The sequence below is a fragment of the Triticum dicoccoides genome, chromosome 6A, assembly GCF_002162155.2.
Source record: "Triticum dicoccoides isolate Atlit2015 ecotype Zavitan chromosome 6A, WEW_v2.0, whole genome shotgun sequence".
In the NCBI taxonomy this organism is placed as follows: Eukaryota; Viridiplantae; Streptophyta; class Magnoliopsida; order Poales; family Poaceae; genus Triticum; species Triticum dicoccoides.
Window position 1 is genome coordinate 554312579 of NC_041390.1, and position 15463 is coordinate 554328041.

The following is a 15463-nucleotide window of genomic DNA, read 5'->3' on the forward strand; positions in this document are numbered from 1 at the left end:
GCCGATCGGTTGGCTAAGTATAGCCGCACCGAGCGTGCCACGGCTGTCTGGCTGCGCTCGGTTCCATCTTATATTGAGGACTTGTGGCCTCTCGACTGTAACTCTATAACTCTTTAATAAACTCCCTTTACCCTCGCAAAAAAAAACTAAAATGCATCTAGATACATCTATATCTGCGACAAGTAATTCGGAACGGAGAAAGTAGTATCAAGGAAAGAACATGTCAGGATTACAAGTTTGCATGTGGAACATCTTGCATCTCATCGAGGTTGTGAGGAACTGTCTGTCCCCGGGCACGGTTGCTTGGAAGGCAAAACTCAAGACGCCGAGATTAAATGAGCACATATATCAGAAATGGTACGGAGTACGTACCAGAGAAGCACCGGAGGACATGTCAAGAAAAAAAGCTACCGAAGGAGAAACGCGTTGCTTTGGCAGGCGGATCGCAAATGGCGGAGATTAAATGAGCACAGAAATGGCGCGTAGCAGTGCCAGCGAAGTGCCCAAGGACATGTCAAAAGACGAGAAGTGCCGAAGGAGACAAACGCATCAACTTGATACGGGATACTGGACCACGCATGAGCACATGCACGGTGTACTGACCAGCGTTGCCAATACGCTGGGCAATTACGGCAGGAAGCAGTAATCACCAGCTGCCCAGTGCCCTAGAAGGACAGGAGATGTAAACTATAACATTTTCAGTCACATAATTACCACCGTTTATCAGCGGCGGTGGATGCCGGGGTGGAGGCCTCGGCCGGCGGAGCTGGTGGTGGCCTTCTCGTCATAGTGATGAGAGGTCAAGTGTGGCTGAGCATGGGGCGGCGTGCGGATATGACGGTCCTGACGTTGGTTGTCGTTGTATGGGCGACGACAATGGTTGGTGCGGCGGTGGGTGCTTCCTGGAGCACCCAGAATCAAGGCGGCAACCCCTCTTCTTCGACGGCGGCGGACTCCGTGGTCATGCAGGTGAAGCGGAGTCTGAATTTCGAGGTGGTGACGGCCTTCTGAGGCTGGTGGCAGCATGGGACGTCCCTTTCATCAACAGATCAAGTTCGATGCGGCTCAGAAGGTAACACATGCATCTCTTTCGGAGTCGTCGACCACTGCCTGCCGTCAGTAGGTGAAGCCTCCGGTGGATGCTACGCACGATGTCTCATGCGGGGACGTCAAGTCATGCCTGCTATCAGCACGTGCTGCACAGTGGCTCTGGCGAAAGTCTCATGTGCTAGCCTGTTGCTGATGGATCGAAGATGTTGCGACAATGGCGGGAGACAGACGATATGGGACATCTGTCTCCTGATGTCTTCTCCATAGGTATCCGATTATCAAGGCGTCGGTACTCGGATAAGGGAAGATGGTACATTCGGCTTCAATGGCGACTTTATGCACTCCAGTGAAAACACAAGATCTATAATCAGGCTATGTCGACGTGTGCATGTGTCGGTGTCCTTGCTGATGGTGGTGGATTGAAGCTTGACTTTAGGGATGAGAATCCGAAATTCAACCTTGTGTTGGACTCGCTATCATCGGCGCACGTACGATGATTCCTTCTTGAAGGCGTAACCTAGCAGTTGTGTATTTTTTACTTTATTGTCGTCGTGTAACATAGGGTTAGTGGTTATGTGGTGGAGTTACTGTCGCGAGGCATGCCCCCTTGGATTTTTCTTTTCGCTTTATTGCCGACTCGATGTTGTTCGGCTGCTCGATTTTGCATTCTTAATAACATATGGTTGTATGCATAATCCTGATGCAGAGGCTGAGGTTATCCTTTTAAAAAAAACTGCATTTCACAACCCTTGGGACAAAAAATCACATATTGAAACACAAACAGGTCAAACTGCACATTTTATTGCTAAGAGAATCTCAGGCATATTGGATGCATGTTGGCCGGTGAATAGTGAAATGAAAAATGCTTTTAAAAAAAATACGAACTGGTGATTCATCGAAGCAAAGCCGCCGCGACTATACTTATTTAGCATCAGCTAAACTCATGTCAGGATGCCTTGATCAGTCATCGTAATCATGGCGGCGGCGGTTGTTCCCGCGACGCTGCTTCCTCTCATCGTCGTCGTCGTCATCGTCGTCGTGCTTCTTGTAACGTGGCTTTCTATCATCGTCGTCGTCGTCGTCACGCTTCTTGTAACGCGGCTTCCTGTCATCCTCATCATCATCGTCGTCGTCACGTTTCTTGTACCGCGGCTTCCTCTCGCCATCGTCGTCGTCATCATCGTCGTGCTTCTTGTGCCGTGGCTTCCTCTCATCATCGTCGTCGTCGTCGCGCTTCTTGTATCGCCGCTGCCTATCGTCGTCGTCGTCGTCATCCTACAAAGAAATACAGCAAAGAGATGATTCTCAGGGCAACGGAGTCAACGGTGTCAGTGGGCCCATCTCGCCAAGCATTCCGAAACGTAACAAAAGTCCGTGGCCGTGATGAGCACTCACATTCTTCTTGCGGCCGTAGCTGGGCCGGTCGTCGTCGTCGTCGTGCGCCTTCCTCCCTTGCCCGTAACCAGCAGAGGAGCCGTGTGTCTCCTCCGGCCTCCTCCCGTGACCTGCGGAGCCGTGGCTGTCCTGGTCCTGCGGCCTCCTGCGCTGCTGCTCGGCCGCGCCGTGGCTGTCGTACGAGGACGAGGAGGTGGAGGCGGTGGAGATGGGGTAGCAGATCTCGTCGGAGGGCGGGAGGGCGCGGCCGAAGGTGAGGGTGATGTCGTAGCCGCCGCCGTAGGGGGTGGGGTCGTGCTCGTCGAAGTCGGCCACCTCGTCGGCCTGGGCGCCGCCCCAGAAGATGCTCGCCATCCCGTGCGCACGTTCGTCCGCGTCTGCTGGAGGCTCCGGAGAGGGATCGAACGGGCTCTGCTAGCGCGGGAAACGCAGAAACGGGAAGAAGAAAGAGGATCGCGCGGGCCGCTCGGGGAGTTTCCACGGCTGGGAATCGGTCATGCCGAGATGGGCGCGGAAGTCGCGCGCGTTCTCTTTTTCCCGCCCGAGGATCGCGGCGACTGGCGGGGACCGATGGTTTCTCTCGCTCCATTTGCAGCTGCCTGACGACCGTCGAGATGTGCAGCAAACGGCACGACGCACGTACTTGTTGCCTGTAAATAGCAGCACAGCAGCAGGTGAGAGTATGCAGTGAAACACCGGAACCTGGGAACCGGAACAGATCACAAACTGAACAAGCTTTTCATCTTTTTCTTCCTTTTGGTTCTGACTGACACCTGACAGCATTACATTACATGTGTTGGCACATATAGCCACCATTTGGTGGAAACACAAGAGGGAAATGGAGGGGAGGAGAGGAGAGATGGTATGAGCAAAGCCCCCTGTTCCAACCGCCACGTCAGTTCCTTGTTCAACTGTTACATGGTCTGACAGTGTCCGTCTTCGTGAATGGATCGATGACAGGCGGGCTTAATACGGCTCATGCCACTGTTGGGACGAACTTACATCTTTACAGGAAAGCAAACGGACCAACATCACGCACGCTCTTTACTCTGCACACGCATTTGGTGTAGCTGTACAAAAAAACAATTCCTGTAGGTATGGACGCCGGGCAGCTGCTCATCTTCGTTTCACTTTTACCCGTCTGTTTGCTGTACTCTCTGCCTTGGTGCTTGGCTCGCGGGCAAGGGTTTCAGTAATGGTTTTAATGCAGCCATGATCTCCGCGAATGAAGGCCGCGCCCTTGGGTCCCTGCAGCAAATACAGGAGGCATGAACATTCAGACTACTAGGAATTGTACATTTGCCGAACAAGAATTCGGATGACGATTACGAAGGCACGATGTGCAATTGAAATTGCAACCGAGAGGATTAGGCATACTAACGTCTGCCAGCATCTTGTTATGATCTCTGCTACGGCGGGGTCGACGTTGTCTGGAATATCAAGGCGGCGACTCTGAAACCCAACTGCTCCAACGACTTGCATTGCGTTCATACCTTCCCAAGGCTGCTGTAGCGTACAAAGTTCCCACAGTATGACACCGTAACTAAAGACATCGCATCTGCCAACATACACAACCATTTCAGCAAGCACAAATTTATGTGAGACATGAATACATATGAACTGGGTTTTAAGCAGTAGACTGACTTCTCATCTGATGGTTCATTACGTAAAACTTCAGGTGCCATCCACTCCGCCTGCAAACCAACGCACACATTTAGTAATAAGTATGGTAGAGCACTTGAACCACCCAGATGCAAACAAGAACGCCTACATGTAACATAATCAAGTTTTGTTTTCCGCCAGTGTACAAGAATTATCTGATATAAGTGCAACAAAATTCGAAGACACTTAATCCCGTGCGCTAGCATAAGTACATTAGCGAACTATGTGACTACACCGCTAGGCGCTAGCTATTTGTGGACTTTGAACTAGAATACTTTAGTATAATAAAAGGGGTCACTTTTTCACAAAAATAAAAAAAATAAAGGGGGTCACTTGTGTGTGTTTTTAGCAATTGGCTTCCTCTGATGTCTTCCCAGCCGTTCAATGGCATTCGTTTATTAAGAGAGGAGAGAACGGTTTCCGGAACTGGAGAACTCGTACACTTCAACAAAATTTAAACATGCAGAAAGAAGTTCATCTATACTCTCCCACAGATGGAAATATGCAGTAGCTTAAAGCTTAAAGCACTGCTCACACAAAATAAAAGTTATACAGAAATTGCAGGATCATGCAAGCTTACTGTTCCAGCTGTTGATCTTGATGATAGGAAGGTATTGTTCTTCATTCTTGATAGGCCAAAATCACAAACCTAATTGCAAAAAGTTATATAGCTTGCAATAAAAACAGAAGACAGAATGCCATTGATATAATGGAACTTGTGTGTTACCTTCACAACCCAGTTCTTGTCAACCAGTAGATTTGGAGATTTCAGGTCTCTATGGACTATAACTGGTGTGCAATTATGCAGATAATTCATACCTCGTGCCTACAGACCGTCGCAATCAAGTTAGTAAACAATATATTAGCTGTATTTGTTGCCTGCATTTGTCAACAACTTACAGACAGATATATTTAAAGCATGTATTGGTCTTACCACATCAAGTGCCATTCTTAACCGCCTCTTTTCATCCAACAGGTTGTTAGGTCGATGAATCAACCGGAACAAGCTACCTCTGTAATACCAATAGCACACCTAGTAATTAGTAAATACTGTGAACTCGTTTAAAGAATGTTATTGAACTAAAGCGGACATAGTTACAGATGAAAGAGGGGGGGGGGGAGCTGTTACATGTGTTCTCTACTATTTATATCAGCCTCCAAATCGTTTCATGTTTATTTCTGAGCAGATAACTGTATCCTTAATAGAATCACTTGTCAGCAATCTAATGTGCGCTCCTTAAAGGGGGTTGCTGACGAGCATTCTGGAATGTGTGAGATACTTGTCTGTTCTCACTTAATGTTAAATTAGCTTGAGTTACAAACTGCTCTCACTTAATGTTAAATTAGCTCGACTTACAAAGCAAGCAAGGTTATTAAAACATTACATGATCGAGAAGATGAGATCAAAACAATGTGACCCAGAAAACATAGAACAAAATTATTGTCCGGAGCAAAATCATAACAAACTAATTATTCAAGAATTCGACACTTGTAAGGATAAATGATTGATTAATTCCTTTGTGCCAATTGCTTCAGCATTTTCCATTTTAACATAAAACAGTGAATTCTAGAAAATCCATGAGCAACATGCCGCGTATAAATTTAAGTAAACTAGTTCAAAAGAAGTTGTCAGAAAAGAAAAACATCTTCATGATACGTCAAACTTTGCATCAAATGGTCAAGTGGCGTGATGATCTTATGATGATAAACATAAGTCTCAAATAAAAAAAAATAAACCAACAAAGCTACCTTGGAAGAAATTCGGTGACAATGGAAAGATTAGGCACCCGAGTGATAGCACCCATGAAAAGAACAACATTAGGATGACGTAACCGCTTCATTATTCGCACCTAGACATGAAGCAATTATCAGGATAACTGCATAAGAACAAACTTATTAAACCATTACTACACATGAAGGAAACAAACTGTGATCAGGCTACTGACTTAATTTCTAGCAATAGCCTGCTTGAATTTGCACTCAATTAGTATGAATCTGTTGTCGAAAGTAATTATCTAGAGAATATGGTGTAAACTCAACCAGTAAATCTACCATTACACATAATTTCTACTGCAATGCAGTGCAATTTACAACAGCGCAGAAAAAATATGATTACTTCACAGAAACCTCGACGTTTGGCTTACAAAATGCACACTCAGAGTGCATATGAAAGCCGACAGCACTGTACAACAGACATCAGGACATACTTACATAGGCATAATAAACACCAACAAAACCGACATCACTGTACTTACATCTATTTATGCCATTTCAAATATAGAAAGCAGTTTACCTCAGCTTTAAATTCATCCAGAGCATCGCTCGAAATATCTTGTTGCAAAAACTTCTTGACTGCAACTTCCTATAGGCAAAGCAACTTATTATTCTTTAAAAATGGCATTAAACAGAATATAAAAATTAAAGGGATTGCTAAATGATTAACACAACTACGCTTATGTTGTTTCAACATAGCCGGTCCCAAGCCCGGGTAAAGGAGGAGGGTTGTGATAGGCTTGGCGAACCAACGTAAAAACTCAGCCACTCTTATGGAGATGAAACCCAAAATATTTTCGTAGGGAAAGAAGGCGAAGGAGGTGGAGGATACTGGCTTCAAGTTGTGGTACACGGGGACGGCTGCAAACAGAAATGGCGTAAGGTATCTTGATCAACAAGAGCCTCAGGTATGGAGTGGTAGACGTCAAGAGACATGGGGACCGGATTATCCTGGTCAAGCTGATAGTTGGGGACTTAGTTCTCAATGTTATCAGCGCGTATGCCCGGCAAGTAGGCCACAACAAGAACACCAAGAGGGAGTTCTAGGAAGGCCTAGAAGACATGGTTAGGAGTGTACCGATTGGCGAGAGGCTCTTCATAGGAGGAGACCTCAATGGCCACATGGGTACATCTAACACAGGTTTTGAAGGGGTGCATGGGAGCTTTAGCTATGGCATCAGGAATCAAGAAGGAGAAGATGTCTTAAGCTTTGCTCTAGCCTACGACATGATTGTAGCTAACACCCTCTTTAGAAAGAGAGAATCGCATCTGGTGACTTTTAGTGCCAACACTCTAGCCAGATTGATTTCATCCTCTCGAGAAGAGAAGATAGGCGTGTGTGCCTAGACTGTAAGGTGATACCTGGAGAGAGCTAGACTTTCACTTTCAGATTCATGACCAGTGGGATAAGCGTGCCAAAGTCGCTAGAACGAAGTGGTGGAAGCTCAAGGGGGAGGTAGCTCGGGCGTTCAAGGAGAGGGTCATTAAGGAGGGCCCTTGGGAGGAAGGAGGGGATGTGGACAATCTGTGGAATGAAGATGGCGACTTGCATTCGTAAGGTGGCCTCGGAGGAGTTTGGAGTGTCCAGGGGAAGGAGAAGCGAAGATAAGGACACCTGGTGGTGGAATGATGATGTCTAGAAGGCGATTAAAGAGAAGAAAGATTGTTTCAGACGCCTATACCTAGATAGGAGTGCAGACAACATAGAGAAGTACAAGATGGCGAAGAAGGCCGCAAAGCAAGCTGTCAGTGAAACAAGGGGTCGAGCGTATGAGGACCTCTACCAACGATTAGGCACGAAGGAAGGCGAAAGGGACATCTATAAGATGGCCAAGATCCAAGAGAGCAAGCCGAGGGATATTGGCCAAGTCAAATGCATCAAGGACGGAGCAGACCAACTCTTGGTGAGGGACGAGGAGATTAAGCATAGATGGCGGGAGTACTTCGACAAGCTGTTCAATGGGGAGAATGAGAGTTCTACCATTGAACTGGACGACTCCTTTGACGAGACCAGCATGCGTTTTGTGCGGCGAATCCAGGAGTCTGGGGTCAAGGAGGCTTTAAAAAGGATGAAATGAGGCAAGGCGATGGGCCCTAATTGTATCCCCATTGAGGTGTGGAAAGGCCTCGGGGACATAGCGATAGTATGGCTAACCAAGCTTTTCAACCTCACTTTTCGGGCAAACAAGATGCCAGAAGAATGGAGACGGAGTATATTAGTACCAATCTTCAAGAACAAGGGGGATGTTCAGAGTTGTACTAATTACCGTGGAATTAAGCTGATGAGCCATACAATGAAGCTATGAAGAGAGAGTCACTGAGCACCGCTTAAGAATGACAAGCGTGACCAAAAATCAGTTTGGTTTCATGCATGGGAGGTCGACCATGGAAGCCATTTTCTTGGTAGGACAACTTATGGAGAGATACAGGGAGCAAAAGAAGGACTTGCATATGATGTTCATTGACTTGGAGAAGGCCTATGATAAGATATCGTGGAATGTCATGTGGTGGGCCTTGGAGAAACACAAAGTCCCAGCAAAGTACAGTACATTACCCTCATCAAGGACATGAACGATAATGTTGTGACAAGTGTTCGAACAAGTGATGTTGACATTGATGACTTCCCAATTAAGATAGGACTGCATCAGTGGTCAGCTTTGAGCCCTTATCTTTTTGTCGTGGTGATGGATGAGGTCACAAGGGATACACAAGGAGATATCCCATAGTGTATGCTCTTTGCGGATGATGTGGTGCTAGTTGACGATAATCGGACGGGGGTAAATAGGAAGTTAGAGTTATGGAGACAAACCTTGGAATCGAAAGGGTTTAGGCTTAGTAAAACTAAAACCAAGTGCATGATGTGCGATTTCAGTACTAATAGGTGTGAGGAGGAGGTTAGCCTTGATGGGCAGGTGGTGCCTCAAAAGGACACCTTCCGATATTTGGGGTCAATGCTGCAGGAGGATGGGGGTATTGATGAAGATGTGAACCATCGAATCAAAGCCGGATGGATGAAGTGGCGCCAAGCTTCTGGCATTCTCTGTGATAAGAGAGTGCCACAAAAGCTAAAAGGCAAGTTCTACAAGACGGCGGTTCAATGCTGCAGGAGGACACCTTTCGATATTTGGGGTCAATGCTGCAGGAGGATGGGGGTATTGATGAAGATGTGAAGCATCGAATCAAAGCCGGATGGATGAAGTAGCGCCAAGCTTCTGGCATTCTCTGTGATAAGAGAGTGCCACAAAAGCTAAAAGGCAAGTTCTACAGGACAGCGGTTCACCCCGCAATGTTGTATGGCGCTGAGTGTTGGCCGACTAAAAGACGACATGTTCAACAGTTAGGTGTGGCAAAGATGCGTATGTTGAGATGGAAGTGTGGCCACACGAGGAACGATCGAGTCTGGAATGATGGTATACGAGATAGAGTTGGGGTAGCACCAATTGAAGAGAAGCTTGTCCAACATCGTCTGAGATGGTTTGGGCATATTCTGCGCAGGCCACCAGAAGCTCCAGTGCATAGCGGACGGCTAAAGCGTGCGGAGAATGTCAAGAGAGGTCGGGGTAGACCGAATTTGGCATGGGAGGAGTTCGTTAAGGGAGACCTGAAGGATTGGTGGCCACCAGAAGCTCCAGTGCATAGCGGACGGCTAAAGCGTGCGGAGAATGTCAAGAGAGGTCGGGGTAGACCGAATTTGGCATGGGAGGAGTCCGTTAAGGGAGACCTGAAGGATTGGAGTATCACCAAAGAACTAGCTATGGACAGGGGTGCGTGGAAGCTTGTTAACCATGTGCCAGAGCCATGAGTTGGTCGCGAGATCTTATGAGTTTCACCTCTAGCCTACCCCGACTTGTTTGGGACTAAAGGCTTTGTTGTTGTTGTTGTTGCTAAATGATTAACACAAAATGCAAAGCAAACATGAGGAATCTTCAAACTAACCAGAACGGTTATTGAAGTCTGTCACTATAAATATCGCATTTCAATTCAAGGTCTGGGTGAAAACAGAAAGCAACAGGTGGCAAAAGTCTACTGGTAAAAATTTCCCTTTTGGTGCAAGGCTCAAACACTTAACACTATTTATTTACCTTTGTATCTCAATGCAAGCATTTCACATTATGGAGGAGAGAAAGAACAAGATGGCGTTTTTTGCAGAATTTTAACTGACTTTCCTCATTGATAAATGTCAATGACACTGAAAATTAGAGACCTATAGTCTCAATGTTATGAGTCAACATTTTTTTCACATCAGTAGTCCCCATAGACAAAGAGAAGTTAAATTGGCTTCCTTATATTTCCTTTGCTCATTTAGCAAGTGACATGGAACTAGTTAATAAATTTGAAGACTATAAGAGCACATTTAAACTGAAAGACTTACTGTTCCATGCCATTCACCTCTATAAACTTCTCCAAATGATCCTGAAACACAAATTGGTTGCACAGAAATTAAAAACTTTGAAATCATTTTATGCTAACATCAGAGAATCATTACACACAGCCGCTGAAAAAATAATATGACTAAGATAAAATTCATGTAAATAAATCAAGAGAGCGGTACCAAGGCCAATCCGTTCCCCGATTGCAATTTCTTCCAACTGCATCTCAAACTCTGCAACATCGTCTAGAGTAACTTCAGATTTTGCACTTTCTGTCCCGCTTGATTTATCTGAGGTTCTTTCAGCTTCCCGAGGAACTTCGGCAGGATCCCTTTCTTGATCTAGAGCATTATCTTGGCCATGACCAATTTCAGTGTGCTGTTTATCCCAAAAGTCATCTGCAGCTTTCTCAACCGATTCATTTCGTTCAGATGTGCTTGGTAAACTAAGTAGCTGATTACCAGGCTCCGAGTGTTCATATTGCTTGCTAACAGCAGCAGTTGTTGCAACAACTGCAGCTGCGGTAACGGTGGCTGCAGCTGCAACGGGCACATCAAATTTCATATCACTGTTAGATTTTGCGGCTGCGACAACCATCGAAGACGCTACCACTGCAGCAGTTGCAACAGCAGCGGCCGTGACAGGCAATTGCTTTGAGAGCTGTGACGGAGTTTCCTGGGGAGGTGCCGAAGGTTCATAATGAGAAAAATAGGGAGATGTGTTATCACGGATATCCGGATGGTGGTATATACCCAAACCCTCGATAGGTTTAAGTGAGTCCAGAAGTGCCCGGTGAGGTACAACTTTTGATTGGAGTTCATGCCCAGGACGATGAGACGGTGATGGGCCATGACCACGATCAGCATATTCCCTTGATCCAACCTCATTCATTCTCCTTTTCATTTCATCCTTGCTTTGAAATAGGGTGGCATCACACACAATTAGATCCTTTGGCTCCTCCATTGAATCTTCTGAAAACAAGTCAGGCGGTGCCACTACTCCATTTTCAAGTAAGACCTCATGGATTTTCCGCGCTAACTGTGGATTTTCCCTGGCAGCATGAATCATGTACTCTGAGATATCCTTTACTTTCATCCTCCGGAAACCCGTAGTGCTGCCCACTTCTGGGGAAGAAGGTGAACTTGACAGAGAATTATTTGCACCAACTGGTTTTTCTTTGTTCTTTGGTGCCACCGCTTCTTCTGTGCCTCTACTTTCATTGATAACAGGTTTATTTTCACTTGGGAATGTGCTAACCGATAAATTTTCAAAAGAACTTATCGTATTTTGTTGATTTCTTGTTTGACTAGTCGCAGCTCCATCTGTATCAGAAGGACCAACGTTGCTTGATGTCGATCTTCTGTCAAGTAGCTCATACTCAAAGGAATCACATGCAGAATTTGAGACTCCACTGTGAGAAGATCCCAAGTGATTGGCCGTATCAGCTTTGCTTAACTGATGATTATCTGAGTAGGAACTGTCTTCAAATTCTGTAGACAAAACAGCACCCTCTGAAGGAATAACTGTGCCAGGATCTGTCACGAGATCAACGATGAACTCCCTGCAAAATGCAGCATGGCATAGAAGGTTATGAAGTCTCTAGTGCATCTTCTTTAGTTTCTTCTAGGTCCTAACATTTGGGTGAAGCAAGAAATCTAACCACACACAGCACAATTATCCCAACAGATGCTTATATGTGCTACAGAATTTCATTAATGCTGACTGTGTGTGCAAAGGGTGTAATACCTTCCATCGTCATATTTCACAATGTTCAAAGCTCCATCATCCGATCCAGTGTACTGCCTTCCTTTCAGGAGTCGACAAGGGATATGAAGGCTATCAGCCAAAACCTACATCCAAGTGTGAAGAGGAAATGACTATTAGTACACCAGTGAGGTGCCTATTGGAAAAATGTCTTGCACAGTGTTCGCACATGTCAGCAAAGCAATTGTTGGGCATACTGATGGATCATTTTTTAACAAATGTTTCGCTCATGGTTTGCTGCATTATATCTATATATTTCATAGAGCAGCGAGGAAACGTTATCATCCATTTTGATATTAGAACAATGTGAAACAACATGCTGATATGAAGTTCTGCATCGAATTACAGGGTGACAAACTAAAACATTACAACAGATATCCATGCTTAGCAAATTCTGTTTGTACAAAGATAGGACACGATTGGCCCCACCATCTAAAAATGTTTAATATATTTGTAAATTACTGACCTTAAATAGCAGCGCGCGATGACGAGCTAGACCAGTTTTTAATTGGCCAAGAGGCACAACTACACTTCCAATACGTGCTCTCAGGGATCTGATCATATTCTGGTATTTTCTTGACGTGTTCTCAGGATCAAATATTAGTCCACCCATGTGGTTAGAAACTAAATTAGCAAGTTTCTGAATCAAAACATTGCCAACAAATTCTGAATTTCTCGATCGAAGTTCAACAGCAATGATTGAGGCCTTCTGCTCAAGTTTCATAAGCTCAGGATCTTCACCTCTGTGAACCAATACAGTTTCCCAGTTGACACTATTATGTGAAACTGGCTGTGCTCGCAGTTCACTCAGAGAGGGCATGTTTATTGATGCCGGCCCATTCCCAATGACGTAGAGATCATAAAAGCCATCTGTTATTTTGTCATCATAGCCAAGGGCGTTGAAATTCTGTGGAGCATGAACAAATATATTGGCATGTATCAGAATATGGCAAGGGTAGAATAAAAGTAATGAGCATTTGAGTATATAGAAACACCACAATACATGGTCTATAAGAAACCCTATCGAAGATGCCATTTGTGTTCATTTATGGTCCATCAATCCCGTTTACAAAGTCGACATAGGATTCATGCATTATCAAGCAATAAATTAGTGATTACAAATAAGTATAAACATAGAAGAACTAATTTGCTGAAGGAGCTCCTACTGTTACCAGTCAACCGCTAATAATGGATCTACCAGCATCACACTCTTGAACACACACAAGACATTATACTGTGGCGTATAGTCATACATGAAAGTGAGTATCAGATGTTCTCCTGCAACACAAACTCCAAAGAATTCCTATCAAGAGGTTAGTCCTTTTGGAAATTTCCCTGAATTCATGGGTTTTCGTTACGGCGCAACCAAACAACTTCTGTTAGTTACTCATGCTGGATTCAACATGCCATGACATCCAATTACGGAGTTTTGGGGTCCCTGTGGATATCATCTTCTGTGTTCCAAAGTAGCTACCACTTTGCTCAAGAGAGAGCTCCCACTGTTACGAATCTAATAAGGAACCAGCATCGCGCTCTAGCTAGAAGACTAGGAAGCACACAGCAATGAGCATTATCGTAATGGATGATCACAACTGCGATATGAGAAACATAATGGACAATCGAAACCGATCATGGAAGCAGGCAGGGCTAGATTGCTAACTGACCCAGTATCGGGCCGCGATGACCTCGGCGAGGGAGCTCGCGGGGCGGCGGAAGCCCAGGCTCATCTGCTTGGCGACCTCGATCTCCATTTCCTCGGGGTTGTCCCGGGCGCTCATCTCCAGCACGAGCTGCAGCTGGAACTCCTCGAGGTCGTCCTCCTCCTTCTCCCTCTCCCGCTTCCTCTCCTCCGCCTCCGACGACTCCCTGATGACCCGCTCCTCCACCGCGTGCTCCTCCCGCGATCGCCGCCGCTCCCTCAGCGCCTCCTCCTCCTGCGAGAGCCTCCGCTCCATTCCCTCCTCCTGCGCGCGCCTCCTCTCGCCCACCGGCCCCGATGGCCGCCTATCCTCCCCACCCGGCGACGCGGACGCCGACCCCTCCGCCTCCGCGGGGGGCGGGGGCGTCGGGGGCGGGGGCCGCGTCGGGACGGAGTCGAGCCAGCTGGACACCACCGAGGGCGGCTGCTGCTGCCGCTGCTCGGGGAGGGTATGGTGAGCCGCGCCTCCGCCTCCACCTCCTCCTGCGCCGCTCCCCTTGCGGGGGAGCGGCGGGGCGGGCGACGACGCGCCGTCCCCGGACCCCTCCCCGATGTGGAGCTTCCTGAAGAAGTTCTTCATGCCGCCTCCCTCCGCCGCCGCCGAAACGAAAGTCGCCGAGCAGCAGCAGCTATTGGGCACCTACTGGTGTTGGTGGTGGGTGGGTGGATCCGACATGGCCACTGACGCGGGACGGACGGGGGTAACTTTAGCCAACTATTGACCCGCCTCGACGCCTCCCAGTGGCCGAGACGTCATTAGTTTAAGCGTGCCGTTATCGCCAGCGACCTGCCGCTACTCCCCCGCCCCGGCTTTTTTTTCTCTCGCCCCACGGCAGGTCGGTACCCCGTACCCGGGCTGGGAAGGAAAGGGACCGGAGCGGGCTCGTTTACCAGAAACAGAAAGAGTCAGGGGTTTGGGCGCTAATTACCCCCCGTTCTTCAGGATTTTTTTTTTGGAAAGATGGTTCTTCAGGATTTTTGGTAAGCTCGAATCGCTTGCGTCCTCCTGCAACGCGTGCAGTTATTATGGAAAGGCGTGCGGATGTCTCGTCGCGCGGTCCACGGGGTACGCTAAGCTAAGCAAGCCGGTTCCGCCTTGACCGCAGAAATACGCAGGCCTGTGAGGCTGGCCTGTGGGGCGGGCGACCCCCTGGCCCGCGCGTCATCGAGCAGCTGCCCTGCGGGTGCGCTCCCGTGCGCGGCCGGTCTTGCCCGCCGAACGGGGAGGTGATAAGTGGAGGAATGGAAAAAGAAAGCATGTTTGTTTAGTTGTGTGTAAGCAGAAGCAGACAAAGGGATAGATAACGCTGACAGCGCCACCCGACCTGCGTGGACCCGGCTCACGGAGGCATACCCGGTTTGCTTGGCCGTCTGACATGGGTGGGCTGGTGGACAGGCCACTACGCTTGCCTTGCCAGGTAGTGGTGGCGGCGCCGCTGGTTCGTTCGTTCGTACTACGAGCACTTGACGGCACGGTCCCGCCCACCATTCACACTTGCTCCGCTAGCGCGTGGGTCCCGCTTGCGGCTGCTTTACCCTCCTCCCACTGACAGGCTGATCTGGCTAGTTTATTGGCCCACTTGCCATCTGCTGCTGGTGTAGTAGTGGACAGCCGAGCATTATCATGGCAACACAAACGGCCTGCCTCCGACCTTTTATTTATACGCAATCATGTTCACCCGCTGACATGTGGGGTCGACAGCCATAACCTGCTTCGGGACCTGAATGCCCTTCGCATCGCTTGCTAAGA

General features: G+C 47.4%; 2 protein-coding genes across 3 annotated transcripts; both read right to left on the minus strand.

The window, feature by feature from the left end:
* Positions 1–1833: 1833 nt before the first annotated feature.
* LOC119317872 (uncharacterized protein At5g39570-like) lies at positions 1834–3071 on the minus strand. The gene is made up of 2 exons (XM_037592373.1): positions 2446–3071; positions 1834–2325 (listed from the first exon to the last, which is right to left on the minus strand). Exons 1-2 carry the CDS (start codon positions 2797–2799, stop codon positions 2011–2013), a joined length of 669 nt encoding a protein of 222 aa, XP_037448270.1. The 5' UTR covers positions 2800–3071; the 3' UTR covers positions 1834–2010.
* A 91-nt stretch (positions 3072–3162) lies between these two features.
* On the minus strand, positions 3163–14413 carry LOC119317871 (probable serine/threonine-protein kinase SIS8). 2 transcript variants are annotated; one of them, XM_037592372.1, is made up of 13 exons: positions 13679–14408; positions 12481–12921; positions 11997–12100; positions 10433–11811; positions 10253–10293; positions 6401–6469; positions 5857–5957; positions 5042–5120; positions 4835–4933; positions 4688–4756; positions 4090–4139; positions 3827–4003; positions 3163–3693 (listed from the first exon to the last, which is right to left on the minus strand). In XM_037592372.1, the coding sequence occupies exons 1-13, from the start codon at positions 14291–14293 to the stop codon at positions 3579–3581; spliced, it is 3339 nt and encodes a 1112-aa protein (XP_037448269.1). In that variant the 5' UTR covers positions 14294–14408; the 3' UTR covers positions 3163–3578. The 2 variants fall into 2 exon arrangements, 1 of the variants encoding a protein (XP_037448269.1); XR_005153808.1 differs by lacking the exons at positions 3163–3693; positions 3827–4003; positions 4090–4139; positions 4688–4756 and having other exon boundaries at positions 5042–5140; positions 13679–14413.
* Between the last annotated feature and the right edge of the window lie 1050 nt (positions 14414–15463).

Coding starts and splice junctions, on each gene's coding strand:
- LOC119317872 (XM_037592373.1), bottom strand. CDS start 2,799: ATGGCGAGCATCTTCTGGGGCGGCGCCCAGGCCGACGAGGTGGCCGAC. Junction 2,326..2,445: donor GCTACGGCCGCAAGAAGAAT/GTGAGTGCTCAT, acceptor ATTTCTTTGTAG/GATGACGACGACGACGACGA.
- LOC119317871 (XM_037592372.1), bottom strand. CDS start 14,293: ATGAAGAACTTCTTCAGGAAGCTCCACATCGGGGAGGGGTCCGGGGAC. Junction 4,757..4,834: donor ACAAGAACTGGGTTGTGAAG/GTAACACACAAG, acceptor TTTTGCAATTAG/GTTTGTGATTTTGGCCTATC. Junction 3,694..3,826: donor ATAACAAGATGCTGGCAGAC/GTTAGTATGCCT, acceptor TATTTGCTGCAG/GGACCCAAGGGCGCGGCCTT.